The sequence below is a fragment of the Mesoplodon densirostris genome, chromosome 16 (genome assembly GCF_025265405.1).
Source record: "Mesoplodon densirostris isolate mMesDen1 chromosome 16, mMesDen1 primary haplotype, whole genome shotgun sequence".
In the NCBI taxonomy this organism is placed as follows: Eukaryota; Metazoa; Chordata; class Mammalia; order Artiodactyla; family Ziphiidae; genus Mesoplodon; species Mesoplodon densirostris.
The window spans coordinates 51,210,753-51,228,999 of record NC_082676.1 but is presented as its reverse complement, the minus strand read 5'-3'; the positions used below and the strand labels follow the sequence as shown (position 1 = coordinate 51,228,999).

Genomic DNA, 18,247 nt, shown 5'->3' with positions numbered 1-18,247 from the left:
CCACTAATAGGTTGTGACCTATAGTTTGGCTAATAACCGACTGCATACTGTGGTCCAGGGATTAACTGAGATGATATGTGCAAAGCAGGCTCAGAGCAGATACTCTTGTTCACTGCTGTATACCCCACTGCCTGGTACATAGTAGCCACTTCACTAATATGAATTGAATGAATGAAAAAATTGTTGTTAGGGAAGCACAGGCTGAAAGAGCAGGGGATTGACTTACCACAGCTCAGGAAGCCAATGGTCAGCAGAGTGATGACTCAACCTAGGTCTGACCCAAGTGTCCAATCTCTTCATTTCTGCTCCCCCCTCCCTCAAACAGAATGGAAATCAGCAGAAGACCAGATGGGGAGAAGTGGCTAGGAGAAGTGAGAGCTGCAGATAGCCTTACCTGAAGCCAGAAAGGTAGAATTAATCCGTTTACAAGTGTGTGCCTCATATATATATATATATATATATATATATACACACACACATCTGCCCCCCACTGGCACTCTCTCCTCCAGTTATTCTCTGGTTCTATTTCTTGATTGTTTTCCCGGGGGTGGAATATTTTCTCCCTCTGGCACAGTGTTTTCCTTTCCTAGGCTGTGAGGTGGTTGTTATTCTTTTTCCTAATTGGTGGAGACCCCAAATGATTGACATTGGGGGTCACACTTGTGCCCACAGTTACAAGCCCTCTGTTTTGCACCTTTTGGGATCAAGAGATTCCTTAGTTAGAAATTAACTGGGAAAACAGTGCCAAGTTACTGGGCTTTTTCTTGGTCATTGAAAAGGACGAGGTGGAGCCAGGCAGAGGTCAGAATCTGAAGCCAGGCTGCTCCAGGAGAAAAGGGTGTTCATTGTCCATACTGGGACATGTACCTGTGGTCACTCGGGTTCCAAAGCACACTCCATCCTCATGGGCTAAGCCAGCTCCCCTGGGGTCCAGATGGGAAAAGGAAAGGAGCTGAGAATGGCTGAAGGTCAGAGCCAGAAGATAACTCAGACATCGTTGGACCAGACTCACTTTATGAACCAAGAAATCTGAATTCCCATGAAGGAAGGTCCCTTGGGAGGTGGATAACTTTGTGATTGAACAAACTAACTTTGGAGTCAGTCCATCTGGATCCTCATCAGCCATTGCTGTGTGCCAGTAGGCTCATTTCTTTCCTTCTTGAGGTCCTTTTCGTCATCTATAAAATGACAATACCCATCTCCTAGAGTTGTTACGGTGATTAAGGGAGATGATGCAAGTAAAGGCATGTAGCAATGATACCATCTGTGGAAGTCACTGCAAGTGCTGCTTTGCTGATGTACAGTCACGGGGTAGAAAATGACAGAGCCTGGCTGGGTTCAGCCCCATGTCTCCTGACCTAATTCCTTGTCGACGGAAATCCCATGCTGAGAAAAATCAGATGTGTGTGAACTCAGGCTGCGCAGGAAAGATGACAAGGACCCCTGGCACTTACGTTTTCAGGGCTTTCTTCTTCCTCCTGGTTTAGTGGTCGGGTGACCATTGGCAGTGTCACACTCACCTCCTCAGGGGAATTTCATAGGTGTGAGATTACTGGGTCAAAGAGGTGGCACAGTTTTAAGAATTTTGATAACTCTTCCCAAAAAACACCCCAGAGAGATCTTTAAAAATTCGTTTACAATCCCACCACAGTACTCACCAACCCTGAGCCTTAGCTTTCATCTTTGTCGCAAAGTGAGAAATATCTCATTGGTATTTACTTCGGCAATTCTTCGATGAAAAGGGACGTAATTATCTTTTCATTTGTTTACTATTATTCTTTTCTGAACTGGCTGTTTGTATCCTTTTCTTTTTTTTTTCCCCTATAAGAATATGTCTTTTTTCCCTCTCTTTTCTATAGCTTAAGAAGAAACTAAAAGTTCTTAATATTCTTTTTCTCCATCCTGGATGGTGAATATCATTTCTGGTTGGTGCACATGAGGCTCTGTCAAAATCCGAGTTTGGGTGTCTCTAAAGGATTAAAGATGGAGCTCCAGGTGGCTCTTGGAGTTGTCTGGGCAGAGATCCTGGGCAGGAAAATGGGGAGTTTGGGCTGGAGACTATTCATAAGTCTAATAACCGCATTATTCTAGTTTCTGTATTTGATGCTTTTACACCTTGAGACTTTGCTGACTCTGGAGGGACTATCCCACTGAAGGTAAACTAATGCCTAGAGATAGCAAGGAATAGCTCACGATATATATCCTTGCCATCTCTAGGAATATCATATTCCTGAGAGCATGACTTCCATGTGCACAACTGCCAGTCCAGAGCCCATCCCCCAACCCCTCTTCTCTCAAGCTCACACTCAGGGCCACATTTTCCCTGCCTTAATCACCCCAGGGCCAGATACCAGACAACTAGGGACAACTCCCAAGTCCCAGAGCCTGCTGAAACTATTCAAACTAGCCAATCCTAAACCTGCTTACCTTGCCTCTTCTGTTCCTTCCTATGGAAACCACAATGAAGGCTACAGTTTCAAATTATAGCTAAATGTTCCCTTTGCTTTCTCTGCCTCCTGACCAACCTTGGCACTTCCCTGTGTGCCCCACCCATGGCGTGGTGTGTATCTTCCTCTTGGGATCTGTGAGTATAATAAACTGTCTTTTGGATGACAGTTATCTCCTCCTCTGTTGGCCTTGCCATACCTGAATTATAATCAAACCTACATTTTAAAACAATAAGCATCATCCTCACTCAACACAGCTGGATCATCTTGTGATATTTCTCTAATTGGCTATTTTCCCACTCTTTCTTCTTCCTACCCTCTCCCCAGTCCCACACACTTAATGACATCATGGCATACTTCATTGGAGTAACTAAGCCATGCCTCCTACATCTTCTCCATCTACCTGCCTCTGGACTCATCTCCCACATCCCCTCTCCTGTCATGATGGAGATAATATCTTTCTGCAAAAGGCCTTTCTCTCCCTGTATGCTCTGATGACCTCCCAACAGAGGGTCATCACCTGCACCACCTACCTATTCTGTTTACCCCAATCTGAGCCCCTACTTCCTAAGGTCCCAGTTGCATCTGGGGGACCTGCAGGTAGCACACCCGTTTTCTGGCTTGTGGCCAGTCAGAGGCTCTGTTCCATGTGGTTTAGTTCTAGCAGTCCCCGTGGACCCCTCCTTCTTAAAGCCACTGGCAGCCACGTGGCTTTAAGACTGAAGCATGTGAGCCTCGAATCGTGTCCTGCATACTAATACCTGCCCCTGTCGGGGCAACTGGTTCAGGTGAGTTCCAGGGCCCCAGGCTGTGTTCCCTGCTTGGTCTGGATGTGGACAGGCCAGGTCTGGGGGAAGAGAGACAGGGACACCGGCTCCGGAGGCCTGATAAAGCACAATCAGCCTTTGTGTTACATGACGGGTAGAGTGTGGAGAGGCCCAGATGGTTTGTGCAGACCTTGGTCCCTAAAATATTATGCCCTCCTTTTCCCAAGAGAAGGTTTATTATCACCTGACTGAAATGAATGTCACAAACCAGCGGCGTGAGTCTGAATGACCTCCTAATATGTCTACGTCCTAATCCCCAGAACCTGTGAATGTTAGCTTACATGGCAAAAAGGACTTTGTGGGTATGATTAAGTTGAGTATCTTGAGATGAGGTTATCTGGGCAAGCCCAGTGCTATCTCAGTGGCACTTAGGAGAGAGATGCAAGAAGAATTAGAGGAAGTAGGAGCAGTGAGGATGGAAACAAAAGGTCAGAGGTCTTTGAAGAAGGAACCATGAATGCAGGCAGCCACTAGAAGCTAGAAAAACAAGGTAGTACTGCGAGCGCTCACGGCTATGGTTTTTTAAAAGATCACTTTAGCAGCTTTAAGGAATATGGATTTTGTGTATGTGTGTGGGGCATGGAGGTGCAGAGTGGCAGTAGAGGGACCAGTTAGAAGACTTCTGTGGCTGAGACTGGTGGGTGGAGATGGAGGGCAGTGGGTGGAGTCATGTGTTTGGGTAGAGTTACTTTTATGGTAATAAAAGGAAAGAGGGACCTTGAGGGTTAGCCCAGGATATGGCTGCTTAAGAGAGTGGGTCATTTTTGAGATGTGAAAGACTGGGGACAGATTTGGAGTTGAATCTCTTTCTTACTGTGCTAAAATGAAACGTAAAAAAATCAATCCACGTCTTTGAAAGCATCAGCCACCCTCTGGGGACCCCAACCTGATGGTGGTAGTGTGTATATAGTGGTTAAATGCATGGTCTGTGGAGTGAAATTGCCTAGGATCATATTTCAAGGGCTTTCTAGCTGTGTGATCCTGTCTGGTTGCTTAACTTGTCTTTGCCTCGGTTTCCTCATCTGTAAAATGGGGATGATGAAACCTAGCTCCCAGTGAGGTTGTGAGAACTAAGCAAATGCCCACCATGTTGTAAACACTCATTAAATGTTGCTCTTATGGCTTCCCTTGCAGCCCTATGTGAATTCCAGGCCAAACAACTCTTCTAAGGCAGCACCAGCCAGGAAAAAGAGGTAATGAATAAAACAGGGCCAAAGACATTCACGGGCTTTTATTATCCAGCCTCCACCCACCTACCACAATTATATATAATTTTATTTGGAGTAGATCCACTCAGAAAATGATGCCAGGACCTGGAAAATGGGCACCCTCTCTCCCGGTTTTGGAGAGGCTACAGTTCTTCCTTCACTCTTGGCTTCTTCTCCTGTCCTGGAGGTCCCTTTGGCTCAGCTACCTTCTCCTCCTCCTCAGCCATTTCTATCTGCCCAGCTGGCCCTTCCAGCTTGGTCAAGTTCTCCAGCTCAGGCAACTTCTGTTCTGGTAGCTCTTTCTTCGTAAAATGTACCTCCTTTTCCTCAACTAATACCTCCTTTTCTGTCACTTCACTTTGCTCAACAGACAGTAGCTATTCAAGAAAAGAAGAGTGGGAGGGATAGAGGGAAGAAGGTGGAGAAAGAAACAGAGGCAAGAATTACACGATAATTATTGTAATTGCCAAGCTGCCTTTCTCTGCTCTATGCCCACAGTTGCGGCTGCCCCAGGCCTGGCTACTGAGATCCATTCCCGGATATTTGCTAGGACTAAAGAGTAGGTACTTTCTTTCCAAGCTGAGAGGGTGTTAGCTGAGAACTGTGGAGCAGTCATTGCCCCTCTGTGGGGAAATGCCTACTTGGGAATGAAGCCAACACAGAGGAAAACAGAGATGGGGAGACAGAAACAACTTTGAGCTTCAGGATCCACCCACATCTGACGTTCTCCCAGTTACAGGGGATAAATTCCCATTGCTGCTTAAGCCAAAGAGTACTGTGGTTTCTGACACTTGCAACTGAAAGGGTCCTAACTAATACAGATGACACCTTCCAGCAGATGGCCTCACAGAGGCATGAACAGAATTAGGAGAGAATGGAGATTGTAGAATGATGCCGGAGGGCAAGAGCCCATCAAGACATGTGGTTTCCCAGTCAGGAAGAGTGGACCCAGGGAAGCAGCCTTAGGAGCTGTGTGAGACTTCAGAGCGTTTGCCCTTCTCAGTGTTTCTCAACTCCACCTTTCTGGTAGTATGTGTCCTTGAAATAAAGTCATCCAAACTGGATTCATCCTCCATTCTCTCCAAAGTGCACAAGATTATGGAAATCTTGGTACCCTCGTGCCTAGTCTATTGAGTTCCTGATGGTTCTGTGTGGGACAGAATAATCCAGGGTACTGCTGTTTCGCCTTACCTCATCTTCGTCCTCAGTCTGGATCTCGATTTGACTTTCCAGGAAGTCAGAAAAGCCCTTCAGGGTATGTTCGCCCTTATATAGTACAGCCTAGGAAGAAAATGGAGCAGGGTCAAAATGGTAGCCCCTTCTTGCAAAATACTCAGGGGTTGCTCCACAGGGAAATCCAGAGTCAAATTCCTAACAACCTAAGTGCAGTAAGCAAGTTCCTTAACTGCTCTGAGCCTCCATTACCATGGTTCTAACAGAAGCATAATGAAACGTCCTCCATCATAGGGCTGTGACGTAGTGGTTCAGAGCAAGAATTTTGGAGCCACACTATTGGGGCTCAACCCCTGGCTTCATCACTTAGCAGTGTAGTCTGGTTGCTTAACCTCGCTATGACTCAGTTTCCTTAACTGTAATATGAAGATAATAACAGTCCCTACCTCATGGTGGTGTTATAAGGATTTAATGAGTTACTATACGAAAAGCACTTAAAACAATGCCCTACTCATAGTCTGCACTATATATATTTGCTATTACTATTATTATTACTAAAGAATAAGAATAGTTATTTTACAAAGTGTCTGGCCTATGTTCTTGCTCAGCCATCACTAGCTTCCTTTCCTCTTTCAGTCTTTAAGAAGATTAGGAAACTGCTTGCTGCCCTCTGGCTGTCCAAACTCCTTTTCAGATAACTGAAGATCTGTGCCAGGTCCACCCTTTCAATCTAGGCACGTGCATCTTTTGCACCAGGAGGATGACACCTCTTTCACCTTCCTGTGGGCAGCCGTCTGCCTATGCCCTTGTTCATGTTATACTTCCTACCTATACTTCACACCCTTCTGATTTAAATCCCCACCGTTCTTCAAAGTCTCATGTCTGCCTGAAGACTTCCAGCCATATCTGTCCTCCAGTATCTGCCCTATCCAAGTCCAGTTGCATTTGGAGATGAGCCCATATCGTGACTTTTCCTCCACACTCAGTCATACTCTTCTTAGGAGCAGGGACTTTGGCTTGTGATTCTTTGATTGACATTCTTCCCCACATGCCAAAGTGGCATGAAGAATGGGTTGCATGAACACTGGTGATGTTCGATGACTCTAATACCAAAGTGTAAAATACTGAATTGTCTCTATTATGCATTCTTTCTTCTTCTGATAGCACTCCACCCCCAACACTCACACGGTGACTCCCCCGACCTTATTCCATATAGTCTGAATCAGGCTCAGCTCTAATACCAGAGGGAACCATTTGACCTAGACCTGACCATCAAAACACCCACATCGCCTTGACCACAATGACTGGGTCAGGGGGGACCCAATCAGACAGAGTCTTGGGACTTTTGTGAAAGCTAATGGAAAACACTCTCTAATTTGAATATGAGAAGATAATAAGGGCTGGAGCTGAGAACGAAGTTGATTTGGTAAAAGGCAGAGCTGGAGACAGGGAGAGACTGAGTCCATGACAATAATGTAACATGTCCAGTTATGTGACTCCCAAGAGCCCCTCACTTGTTGAGAGCCAGTGGGGAAGAGCCTGAAGACGGGGTACCGGTCCAGGTACGTCAGCTGAAGGTCATTTGCTGTGATGTCGATCTTGGCGATGGTGACTGTGGAGTGGTTTTGATACTTTCTACCCAACTCTTCCAATACTGGGAACAGCGCCCTGCACTTTTGGGACCAGGGTGCATCTGGAAGAGAAGGGCCGTCACTCAAGCTTACACTAATAAAGACCCTGAAAGCCACATTCCCACGTAGACACAGTCACTGTGTTCCACTAATGGTCTGTTGCCGTGCAAATTGCAGCCCCCCTCTCTTCTAATAGTATGTTAGGTTCTTTTACCTTTCAACCATAGTACCTGATCATCATTAACTAAATTAGAAAAAACATACTAACCTAGCCCCCTTCCACTCAGACACTAAAGCTTTTTACATGTTGGGACATTTTCTTCTGTTCTTCTGTTCACCTCCAGGTGAAGAGGAAAACCAAGAAAAATATTTATGATAGATGATTCCTCATGTTCTGCCAGAAAGTGTGTGTGTGTGCGTGTGCGTGTGTGTGTGTGTGTGTGTGAGATAGCATGAGAGCTTTCCAGCAGAGGTTAAGCTCACAGCTCAAGGTCATTTAGTTAATTAAGCAGAGGAAGTGGGATTTGCAGACAGGTTGTTTTGAGCTGTGACCATGGTATCACACTGCCTTTCAGTCCCGTGGAGGAGAACGCACCCAGGAAGTGAACATGAGGTTGTGACAGGTACAACTACCCCCGGGGAAGGGGACACTGGACTTCCCCCTTGAGCTCTTGTGTGTGGCCCAGTCACCGGGACCTATGGAGAAAAATCTGAGACCAGCTCCAACATGGAAGGGAAACAACCTTGCCTGCTTGTTCCATTAAAATTTCTGGCTCTGTGGGAGGAGTGGCGTCAAAGGCCCTGGTTATTACATTTGGATGATCATCCCTCCATTTACAAACCAAGTGCTTCTGTGACCATCTGCTCTCCCAGCTGAATCCCCGAATCTCCCTTGGAGCCCAATGGGCCCTGGGTTGGAACACGAGGGGGCCTAATGGCGGCGGTCCCAGGGAGCCAATCTGACAGCCCTGCTTCCAAGAAAATGAAGCTGCTTTTGCTTTTTACCAGAACTAAGTGGGCATTCTCGTGACTCCCAGTGTCAGCGAGTACAGAAAGGCCTCCCTAGCCTCTCACTTAAAGGCAGCAGATCATGGTTATTCAGCCGTGCAGACTTTAAACCCCTGGCTCTGTGGATGAGCATCCATTTTAATGAGATTTTTAAAGGCCTGCATGATGTAATCCAGCCCTTGTTTCACCCTCCAGGCGATGATGGCATGGGAACTGGATTTGAACTTTTTGCCTTGCAATTTACTTACTATGTGACCTGGGGTGAGGTAATTAACTTCTCTGAGGCTTGGTTCCCTGATCTGTATCATGGGGAAATCCACTGGACCTTCCTAAGAGGCCTGTTTAGAGGAGGAAATGAGAGCAGGTGTATAAACTACAAACTCATAAGTGCACAATAAATGGTAACTCCTCCTGTTAAGTAAAAGAGATGTCTGAAGTCACTGCATTACCACCCTTCTCTGTGTCTCAGGGTGGAAGAGAAAGTCCCTGCCTTCGGTTCTCACATGCAAATCAGAAACAGTGAGGGAGGGTCAGTAGTTCCTGGGTGAGCACTGGAAATAATTTCAACAACAGGGAAAATAAGAGCAACAATACCTGTCATTTATCAAATGCTTACAAGAGGCCAGACAGTGTTGCAAGTCTTTTACATGCATGATGTGGGTCTTCAGTTTGGCTGCACCAACTCAGGTATGTTAAGTATGGGCCATTTGATAAGTTACTTAACTTACACTGGTCACTGGTACAGCAGTTACTAGAGTAGGCACTGGATTCAGGCTGACTAAGTTCCAATCCCTTACTTAATTAAGTTCACATACTAGCTGCCTGACTCTAGTAAAGTTTCTTTACTTCCCTGGGACTCTGTTTACTCATCTGTAAGGTGGGAGTAGTAGCCACTTTCAAAAGTAAGGTGTGAGGGTTAAATGAGATACACAGGCCTGGTTTATCTAGCATTCAATCAGCGTTAGCCATCAGCATTACTGTTGTTACAAATAGTCGCAGGCCTGATTATGAGAAGGTATTCCACACATTCCAAGAATTTGATTTGGGGGGAGAGTTGCTTTGTAGCTGATAGCATCTTTTTTTTTTTTTAACTTCTTTATTGGAGTATAATTGCTTTAAAATGGAGTGTTAGTTTCTGCTTTATAACAAAGTGAATCAGCTATACATACACATATATACCCATATCTCCTCCCTCTTGTGTCTCCCTATCCCAGCACTCTAGGGGAACCCAAAGTACCGAGCTGATCTCCCTGTGCTATGTGGCTGTTTCCCATGGAATCTAAAAAAAAAAAAAAAAAAAAGGTTTTGAAGAACCTAGGGGCAGGACAGGAATAAAGACACTGATAGCATCTTGATCCAAACTCTTTGGATGTCTGAAGACCATTCTTGGCATGGTGCTTTGATAGATTTTGGAGATTCTGGTACCCAAGAATTCAGGAGCTACACTGAAAAGTAATGTTGAAGCCACTGCCTCCAATGGCCTCTGCAGAGATACTTACAGAACATCACAAATACGTCCCTTTCCTTGTCAAAGACAATGGCGTTGAAGTTCTTCCCAACAAGCTGCTTAACCGGCCCCTGGTTCCAATAATTTGGAATTTCTTCACTGGATAGATGTTTCTGGAAAGCAAATTCGAGAGAGTTTAACGGTCTCCAGAAAGGGATTGGCATTTGGGGCTCCCCACCCTGACTGGAAACAATGGAAGACTTTCTCCTGTTCTTACAACAGCCTTGAGAAAGAGTTGGAAATGCTGAGATAGATCATGAGCTAGATGTGCAGCCTAGATTGTCCGGGGCACTGGAATCAGAGGGCTGATGAGGAGGCAGGGCTCCAAACCGGGGTGGATTCTAGCATTTCAAATACATGATGGTTCGAATTCTTAGATGAGAGTGCGTTCCACATCATTAACATCTAAACTAGTTTGTGTCCCTTCTCCCAAAAATATAACCATCCTCAGCTACCCCAAGAATCAAACTCAGATCATTTTACGTGACCTATAAAATATTTATCACACTTCGTTTCTTGACACCTTCTCCAAGCTCATCACCATTCTTCCCTTGCTTGCTTTCTTCAGCCACGCTGGTTTGTTTACCCAAAGGGCTAGCCTTCCACCCACTTCCTCATTCCCACATTCCCTTCTCTATCAGATTTATCTCTACCTCAGATTTATCTTTCCGAATGATCTCAGAGGAGGACTTCCCTGACTCTACCCCAGACAAAGTCAGGCCCTGCTTTCATAAATTCTCATAATGCTTGGTACTTTTCCTGCATCACTTATTTAACATTTATATTTATTTTTGTGGTTATTTGATTAATGTATCACTATCTCAATGAATGGAATGTCACAAGGGACTTTTTCTTCCCCCATCATTAAGTACAATGGAGTACTGGCACATCATGAGACCTCAGTCAATGTTTTGTGAACGAATGAAAGAATGAACCCAGCTCTTGCTTCTCTTTGAAGGAAGTGGTGAAAATCTCAGAACATATATTTTTCTCTGCAACCATTATTTTCTGAATATCTCTTGAATTCACACCCTCCTCTCTGTCTGCTCTGCTGCTACCCTTGGCCAGGTAGCTTTCATCTCTCGTCTAGGTCACTGTAATAGCCTCCTAGTGTTCTCTCTGCATTTTGTCCTAACCCTCACCACACCTTTATTCTCCTATAAGCAGATTCTACCTTCACCCGACAAATCTGGCTTCCCACTGCTCTTAGGGTACCAAATCCTTAATATGCTTGCAAGTCCTTGCTGTCTGGCCTTTGCCCAGCTCACCAGCCTTGTCTCCCACTATAGCTTCCCTCATCCCCACCCCAATCTCTGGAAAGGACCTGAAAATTCTTTGTGAGGGAGCATAAAAAGTGTGGGGACTGGATATGAGAGATGGGGAATGGAGACTTAGAAATGGGCCAGATCAGGCACGTGACATAGGTCATGCAAAGGATGCTCATCTTCATTCCAAGAACACAAGAGGATTTGCTGGCCCTTGAGAGGAAGATAGACACCTCCTGAGATATAACCAGAGGGAGAGAAAGAGGACAGGCAGAGCTCCAGGGAGGTTTGTAGATGTGGTGATAGAAAAGGAGGGGTTCCTGTCTGAAGCCTTCTCTCTTCTTAATGTTATATGGTTAGAGTACTCAGTTCAGACTGCAAGTAGGAATGGGGTGGGAGGAGAAATAGACTCCAAGATTAAGAGAATGAACACACTAAGAGAAATTTATATAGAAATGTCAGGGCATTTCTAAGAGCCCACAGGATATTGGGTTTGTGATTCCATGAAGCCAGCCTGCCTCGCGGCGAGGTCCTTTTTCTCCAGGATTGGTCTGGAAGCAGTAGGGAAGTTAAGTGTGGGTTCAACAGGAGGGGTGATTTTGCCTGGTAAATACTACAGGGTGTAGAGGAGGTGGAAGGTGGAAGGGATCGAAGAGTTAAGGGAATCATCATCAGAGTGATGAACCGTGGAATCCAAGTTCATGAAGGAGGACAATAAAGGGATGGTGAAACAGGATCAGGAGATTGGAGGCCATGAAAAGGGTTAGGGATTGTAGCAATGTGGCTACTAGAGAAAGGAACTAAGAGGACAGGAAGTGTGAAATCAGGCTTTCAGAGGGGCTGCCATCTCTAGAGTATGGCCATAAGAGCAGGTGGCTGAGAGGGCATGGATACACCATTACTGGAGAAAAGACCAGGGTTTTGGATATTGACATCTCTGTAAATGAGGGCAGAGTAGGGGTGGAGGGCAGGTCTGTGACGAGGAGCTGAAGTCCTCAGAGAGTGAAAGGGAAGTGATCAGAACAGAAATGGGAATCAGGAGCAGGTGACCTAAAGTCCAAAGGTGTGGAATCCAAAGAATCTGGACTTTCTGAAGGCAGAGGAGGAGAAATGGTTTGGAAGTGGCCTGAAGGACACCAACCTTACCAACTGGCCTGTGATAATGTTGTCCATTAGACAAAATCCAGCTTTCATTTGAGAAGGCTGAGGGGGAAGCAGTGTCCGTGGGGGGATGGACAGAAGGTAGTGGGAGCCCTCCAAGGTAAGGTGACCATACATTCCGGTTTGCCTGGAGAGTCCCAATTTATTTCTGCCATTTCAGAACACTTTTTAAAATTGCTTCCATTACTCTCAAAAGTGGCCCCATTTGGAAAATAAATAATATGGTCACCTAACTCAGAAGGACATAACTCAGCAGGATGGTTGAGGATATAGCAAGAGCTAAATAAACAGCAGGTGGTTATGTTATAGGGCTACATAGTGTTATGTAGCCATCCCTTTGCAGCCTCTCCTCCCTGGTCCCTAAAGCCTTTGAGGTTAAATCCTGATTGCTTCATATATGCCACCCCATCTTCTCCCCCAAGCAAGCATCTACCCTGGGGCCAAGTAAATCTTTCACATTAGAGTCTGAAAGAAGGATAAGAACCTACTTTCAGAGGATGCCAGCCCTGGGAGTGCCTGCATTTCATTTGGAGATTCCTACAAAGAAAATGCCTTTACTTTAAGAATAAAGAATTAATGGTGGAATTATAAGGTCAGGACAGATCAAAAGTTAAATTGATTCGAGGTAGGGAGATGGGGGTATTTCCTCACAAGAACCATGAGGTGGACCTTTATTCTGCCTCCCCATTCAGATGACTAAAGCCATCAGAATTACAGAAAAAGAATTATTTTGAGGCTCTGGATAAACCTTGTCCAAGGATGAGCTTACCTTGGCCTTTCTATTCAGGAAGTTCTGGCCGAATTTCTTGAGGTTTTCATAGGTTATTTCCTCGAAAGGCATTTTGTACCTTGCATCAGAGCTTAAGTTTAGAATTTGGACACATGGGATATCGGCCTCTGCGATCCGGAAGTATTCGAAGACACGTCCATTTCTGGGCTCGTCTGCATCCACAAGGATGAAAAGGATCTGCCAAACCAAACGAAACCTGTGTCTCTCTGGATTGGAGGCATGAAAAAGGTAACGACCCCCTTACTGAGGGAGAATCTGTTGGGGGTGACGCTAATGGAAAGCAAATAGCAGAGTCTATGGAGCATTTCTGAAAGCCAGGACAAAAGCTCCTTTTCATCAGGCAGGTGCAGCCCTGTGCTTCACTGCACAGACAGGCATCAGCTGTCATCCTGGTTTCACCATCCTTGTGCAGGACACCATTCACACAACCGCAGGAAGTCAGGAGGTCCTGAGCTTTCATCCCAGTTCCTTGGGCAAAACAGTAACTTCCCCTCTCTGTGCCTCAGTTGCATTATCTGTAAAGTGGTGATTATAATAGTACCCACATTATAGGGTTGCTGTGAGAATGAAACAGGACACTGTGTATAAAAGGCTTAGTTCAGTGACTGGGAGGTATAAAATGGTCAGAACATTTCACCTCATTATTATCCTAAATTATTCTTCTATCTAGGAAACTCACAACCTCATTCAATCATGCATTCAACACCTATTTGTGGAGTGGCTACTAGGCATTTTGCTAAGCACTGGGGATACAAGGCAGACAAAATCCATGCCCTCATGGAACTCACATTCTAGTGGAGAAGACAGGCAAGAAATGACTAAAGAAATTAGTCAATCAGATAGCAATGAGTGAGTGCCAACCAGATGATAGAACAGAGCACTGTGAGAGAGTAGCTGTACAGATGGGGTGAGATAGAGGCTCAGTATTAGGTAGGAAGGCCAGGAGGAGTATCTGAGGAGGTGACATTTGAGGTGGGACCTGGGTGATGAGTAACAAGTCAGGGGAACATTTATTTAGGCAGTGGAAACTGCCACTGAAAAGGCCTGGGTGTGGGGAGGGGGGACACATAGAATGTTATAGAATAGAGAGACAAGGCCAGTGTGGCTGCAGTACCAGAGGGAGTCATGGAAGATGGTGAGAGATGAGCTCAGAGCTCCAGCAAGGAGCCAGGCGTTAATCTGAATGAGACGGGAGGTCACTGAGGACAATAAGCCAGAGTGTGACATAGTGATAATTTTTAAAAGACCACTCTGGTTGTAGAGAAGAAACAAGCATGGAAGAAGGAGACCGGTCAGTGTCTCCTGCAGACCCTGGATTTGGATACTCTCCGGTCATTCATCTATCAAAATATTAAGAGCCCTACTATGTGCCAGACACTCTCCCAGGTGCTAGGGAGATTGTGAAAAACAAAGCAGACATATTAAAACCAACCATGTATACTTTCAACAAACATTTGTTAGAGGTGAACAAGATAAGATGTGGCTTTATGACCTGTTGGAATAATATTCATCCAACTGTTTATCTTTGGCACGAAAATGGAGCACAATCAATAAATGGCATTCTAGAAGTTTACCAACTGGGGTAAAGGCAATCTACAACCTAAACCCATGATATATGCCAAAATAAGTTCCACCTAGATTAAAGAGTTAAATTAAAAAAAATAATCTAGAAGAATTACGGCTAAGCATTGACTATTATAATAGAAATAGCGTGGAAGCAGTCAGATTGTAATCAATTGAATTACATCAAAATTCTTAAAGTTTAAAATTGAATAAACCAGGAAACTTATTTACAAGAGGTGTTTCTGTAATTAGAATAACTTTCCTGGAGAAAAATGAGGTGGGACGTAGCAGACATTAAATATGCTCATGCCTAGTGGCTTTATTCTGTATTTATTTGGGGTTTCAACGTTTTTAATTGTTTTGCTTAAATTTCAGAATAATTTTTTTCAAGAGAAAGAGAACCTACCATTACCTTACTTCTTATAAAAATAAAGAGAAAAGTGAAGTAAATAGCCCCCAGAGTCCAGATGGTGCTAACTCTATAAATATAGGTATAATACTTAGGAAAAACTGATGTGTTTCTTTTTTTTTTTTTAAGATTTTTTTTGATGTGGACCATTTTTAAAGTCTTTATTGAATCTGTTACAATATTGCTTCTGTTTTATGTTTTGTTTTTTTGACCCAGAGGCATGTGGGATCTTAGCTCCCCGACCAGGGATCAAACCCGCACCCCCTGCACTGGAAGGCGAAATCTTAACCACTGGACTGCCAGGGAAGTCCCCTGAAGTGTTTCTAATGATAATAATAACAACAAAAAAAAAAAGCACTCTTTATTGTACATTTGCTCATTGCTTTACATATAGCACTTCTAATTCTTGCTATAACTCCCCATTTTACACGGGAGGTGACTGAGACTGAGGGGTTAAACTCATCTAAGACAAAATCACTTGTAAGAGGAAGAGAATTTGAATCCAGGTCTGTTGATGCTGAAGCCTGAACTTCAGCGACTGCTTGTCTGTACTGCTTCACACCTTCAGGCTTTTCACACTCCTTGACCTCAGGCAGGAGTGGTCTTTCCTTCCCCTCACCTCCAAGCCAAATGCTAGCCACACTGCAGTCACCCACTCTTAGTGGAGCATGGTCCATTGAAAAAGCAGCCAGACCAATCATGTTCCCATAGTAGACTTCTCAAAAAGTTGAGGGAAGAAGGAGCAAAGGTTAGGTGAGAAAGAAAGAGACACTGGGCAGGCAGAAGAATGCAAATCAGGAGATTGGTATGCAAATGTATACACCAATCCTTCCTGGATTAATTTATAATCGGTAAGGCAGATGGATCGCATAAGGGTCTACAGGTCTTGGATTCCTAAATAAAGAGCCCTAAGGAGCAGTGGCAACTTCCACAAACCTTGTTTTGGAATTTCTTCGATGCCAATTTATACTGCTGCATTATCATACGAAATGACTTGGAGCTTTTGGAGACGAAGAGCAACATGTGATTCAGGATGTTCAATTCATAAATCAGATCCTTATTCTGAAATTAAAAGGAAAACAGGTCATTCCTTGCACACAGCTGCCCCAGCTACCCTTCTCCGGGGACCGTTTGCTCACTGACCTCAGTGTTGTATTCAATAACAAAATCTGTGAGGTGCTGTTTTATGAGTTGATTGAGGATATGTTTGTTGGTACTGTCATCGATAAGCTCCTGGCGGTTCACGATTTTTCCCTTGGACAAACGAAGAAAAACATTAGAGGGAAGTAGCATCCATGATGTAGGCACTTAATAAATACAATAGCACAATTTTCCCCTTGGATAAAAGGAAAACACCATGGTAACAGGTGTAATACATAATCTAGTTATTTAATAAATATGGGTGGTTGGGCAGATTAGCCTGAGGGTGGAATATGGGTATGTGGAAGCCATGAAAACCTCCAGCCTACAGACACAGGGAGTATACTTGACGGACAGCACCAGCTGCCTTGCTCTGAAATCCATCAACATATTTGTGCTGATGCTGAGCAGTTTCTCACACGCTGCTCCTAACCAATGAATTTGTCAGGGATACTAAGGCAAGCCCATTTCTGGGAGATACAGGGCTTCTCTTATAGGGGACTTTGATGAACTTTCTTAGAACTACGCTGCAGTCAAGGGCTCTTCCATCCCACCTTCCTTCCTTCCAAAGATCTATTGATACATCATGGCCTGATAAGTTTCCCCCGAGCTCCCTCTCTATTTTCCTTCAAAGGCATTTCCCCTAATCTTTTGCATGATTAATCCTGCCTGATGACTGCTTCTCAGAAGGACCTGGATTAACACAGGAAAGGACATAATTCTCTGTAGCCCAGGATCAAAGTCTGTGGGGGAAGGAGAGAGAAGCAGCTATCTCCTTATTTCTCTCTACTCCATCTCCTTCTCTTCACCTATGCCAATCCCACCCTCTAGTCCAAACCTATTCCTTGGACTCCTGCAAAAGTCTCCTAATGGTCTTCCAATGTATCCCCCTGCTTCCCTTCCATCTATCTCTCACACTTCAGCCAGAGTGATGTTAAAATGCAACTCTTGCTTAAACACTTCATAGGCCCTATTGTCCCCTAGATAAAGCCTATACTCTTTCCTGGCCATAACAATAGTTTAATAATCCTAATTAGACTTATGGAGAGCTCATGTTGTACCAGCCACAGTTCTAAATATGTTATATGTATTAACTCATTTAATCTTCATAACATCTCATTGTGCTATATACTATTATTTTGCCCATTTTACAGTTGAGGAAATTGAGGCACAGAGAAGTGAAGTGACTTGCCCAGGGTTGCTAAGGTAGTAAGAGGTGGAGCCAAGATTCCAAGCCGGGCAATCTGACTCTAGTGCCCATGTTCTTAACCATTAACAGAGACCAAATCTCTCCTAAATGCATTTCCAAGTTTGTTATTTGGTTTTTGATTTTGTGATTGGGTTTATTCTGCATAATTTTAAAATTTTTGTATGATCCAAATTTATCAATATTTCTTTTCATACTTTCTGGGGTTTCTGTCATGCTTTATAAAGGGGCTTTCCCCCTCCCTCCAAGGTTAGAAAGCAGACTCTCCCATGGCATCTTCTGGTCTTTCTACAGTTTTATTGTTATATTTTAAAATCAGGGATCAATCTGGAATTTAATTTGGTGGAAGGAGTGATATATAGATTTAGCTTTAGTTTTCTTTTTTCAAATGGCTACCCAATGCTAGTCATTGAATAACATGACTAGCATATTATATGCTATTTTCCCTACTGGTCTAGAATATCATCTTTATCATATACTAAATTTCCATATGCATTTGGATCTATTTCTGGACTCTATGTTCATTCAAAGCACAAATCAGCTTATTTTATTCTCCAACTTATAATCTTTCAATGACTTCCATGGGCCTAAGTAAAACACAATGGCTCACAGTCTTCTCTATGAGAAGACTTCTCTCTGAGAGTCAACCAGCATCTGGATATCACTCCACCTACTTCCTGTGTGGCCTTAGGCAAGTAACCTAACCTCTCTGAGCCATGTCTATAAGCAACATGGTTATTGTAAGGATTTAGCTTTGTGTGGGGAGGGAGTAATGCATGTTCCAGGAACCAGACCACAGTGTCTAGAGTAACACCGTTCAATAGAATTTTCTGTGATGATGGAAACGCTCTGTAAATCAATGCTATTGAATACAGTAGCCACAATCCACTAATAGCTAGCTTGATTGAAGA

The 18,247-nt window shown here is 44.1% G+C and overlaps 1 protein-coding gene across 1 annotated transcript in view; it reads right to left on the bottom strand.

Annotated features, from left to right (window-relative positions):
• Positions 1-4,625: 4,625 nt before the first annotated feature.
• The window catches only part of PDILT (protein disulfide isomerase like, testis expressed), a 28,789-nt gene continuing 15,167 nt past the window's right edge, over positions 4,626-18,247 (bottom strand). Inside the window, exons 5-11 of the mRNA XM_060079324.1 lie at positions 16,133-16,243; positions 15,926-16,051; positions 12,997-13,194; positions 9,794-9,914; positions 7,170-7,348; positions 5,674-5,763; positions 4,626-4,859 (exon numbers count right to left, since the gene is read on the bottom strand). Of these exons, the coding sequence (XP_059935307.1) occupies positions 4,626-4,859; positions 5,674-5,763; positions 7,170-7,348; positions 9,794-9,914; positions 12,997-13,194; positions 15,926-16,051; positions 16,133-16,243 (1,059 nt within the window). The remainder of the gene's footprint in view (positions 4,860-5,673; positions 5,764-7,169; positions 7,349-9,793; positions 9,915-12,996; positions 13,195-15,925; positions 16,052-16,132; positions 16,244-18,247) is intronic.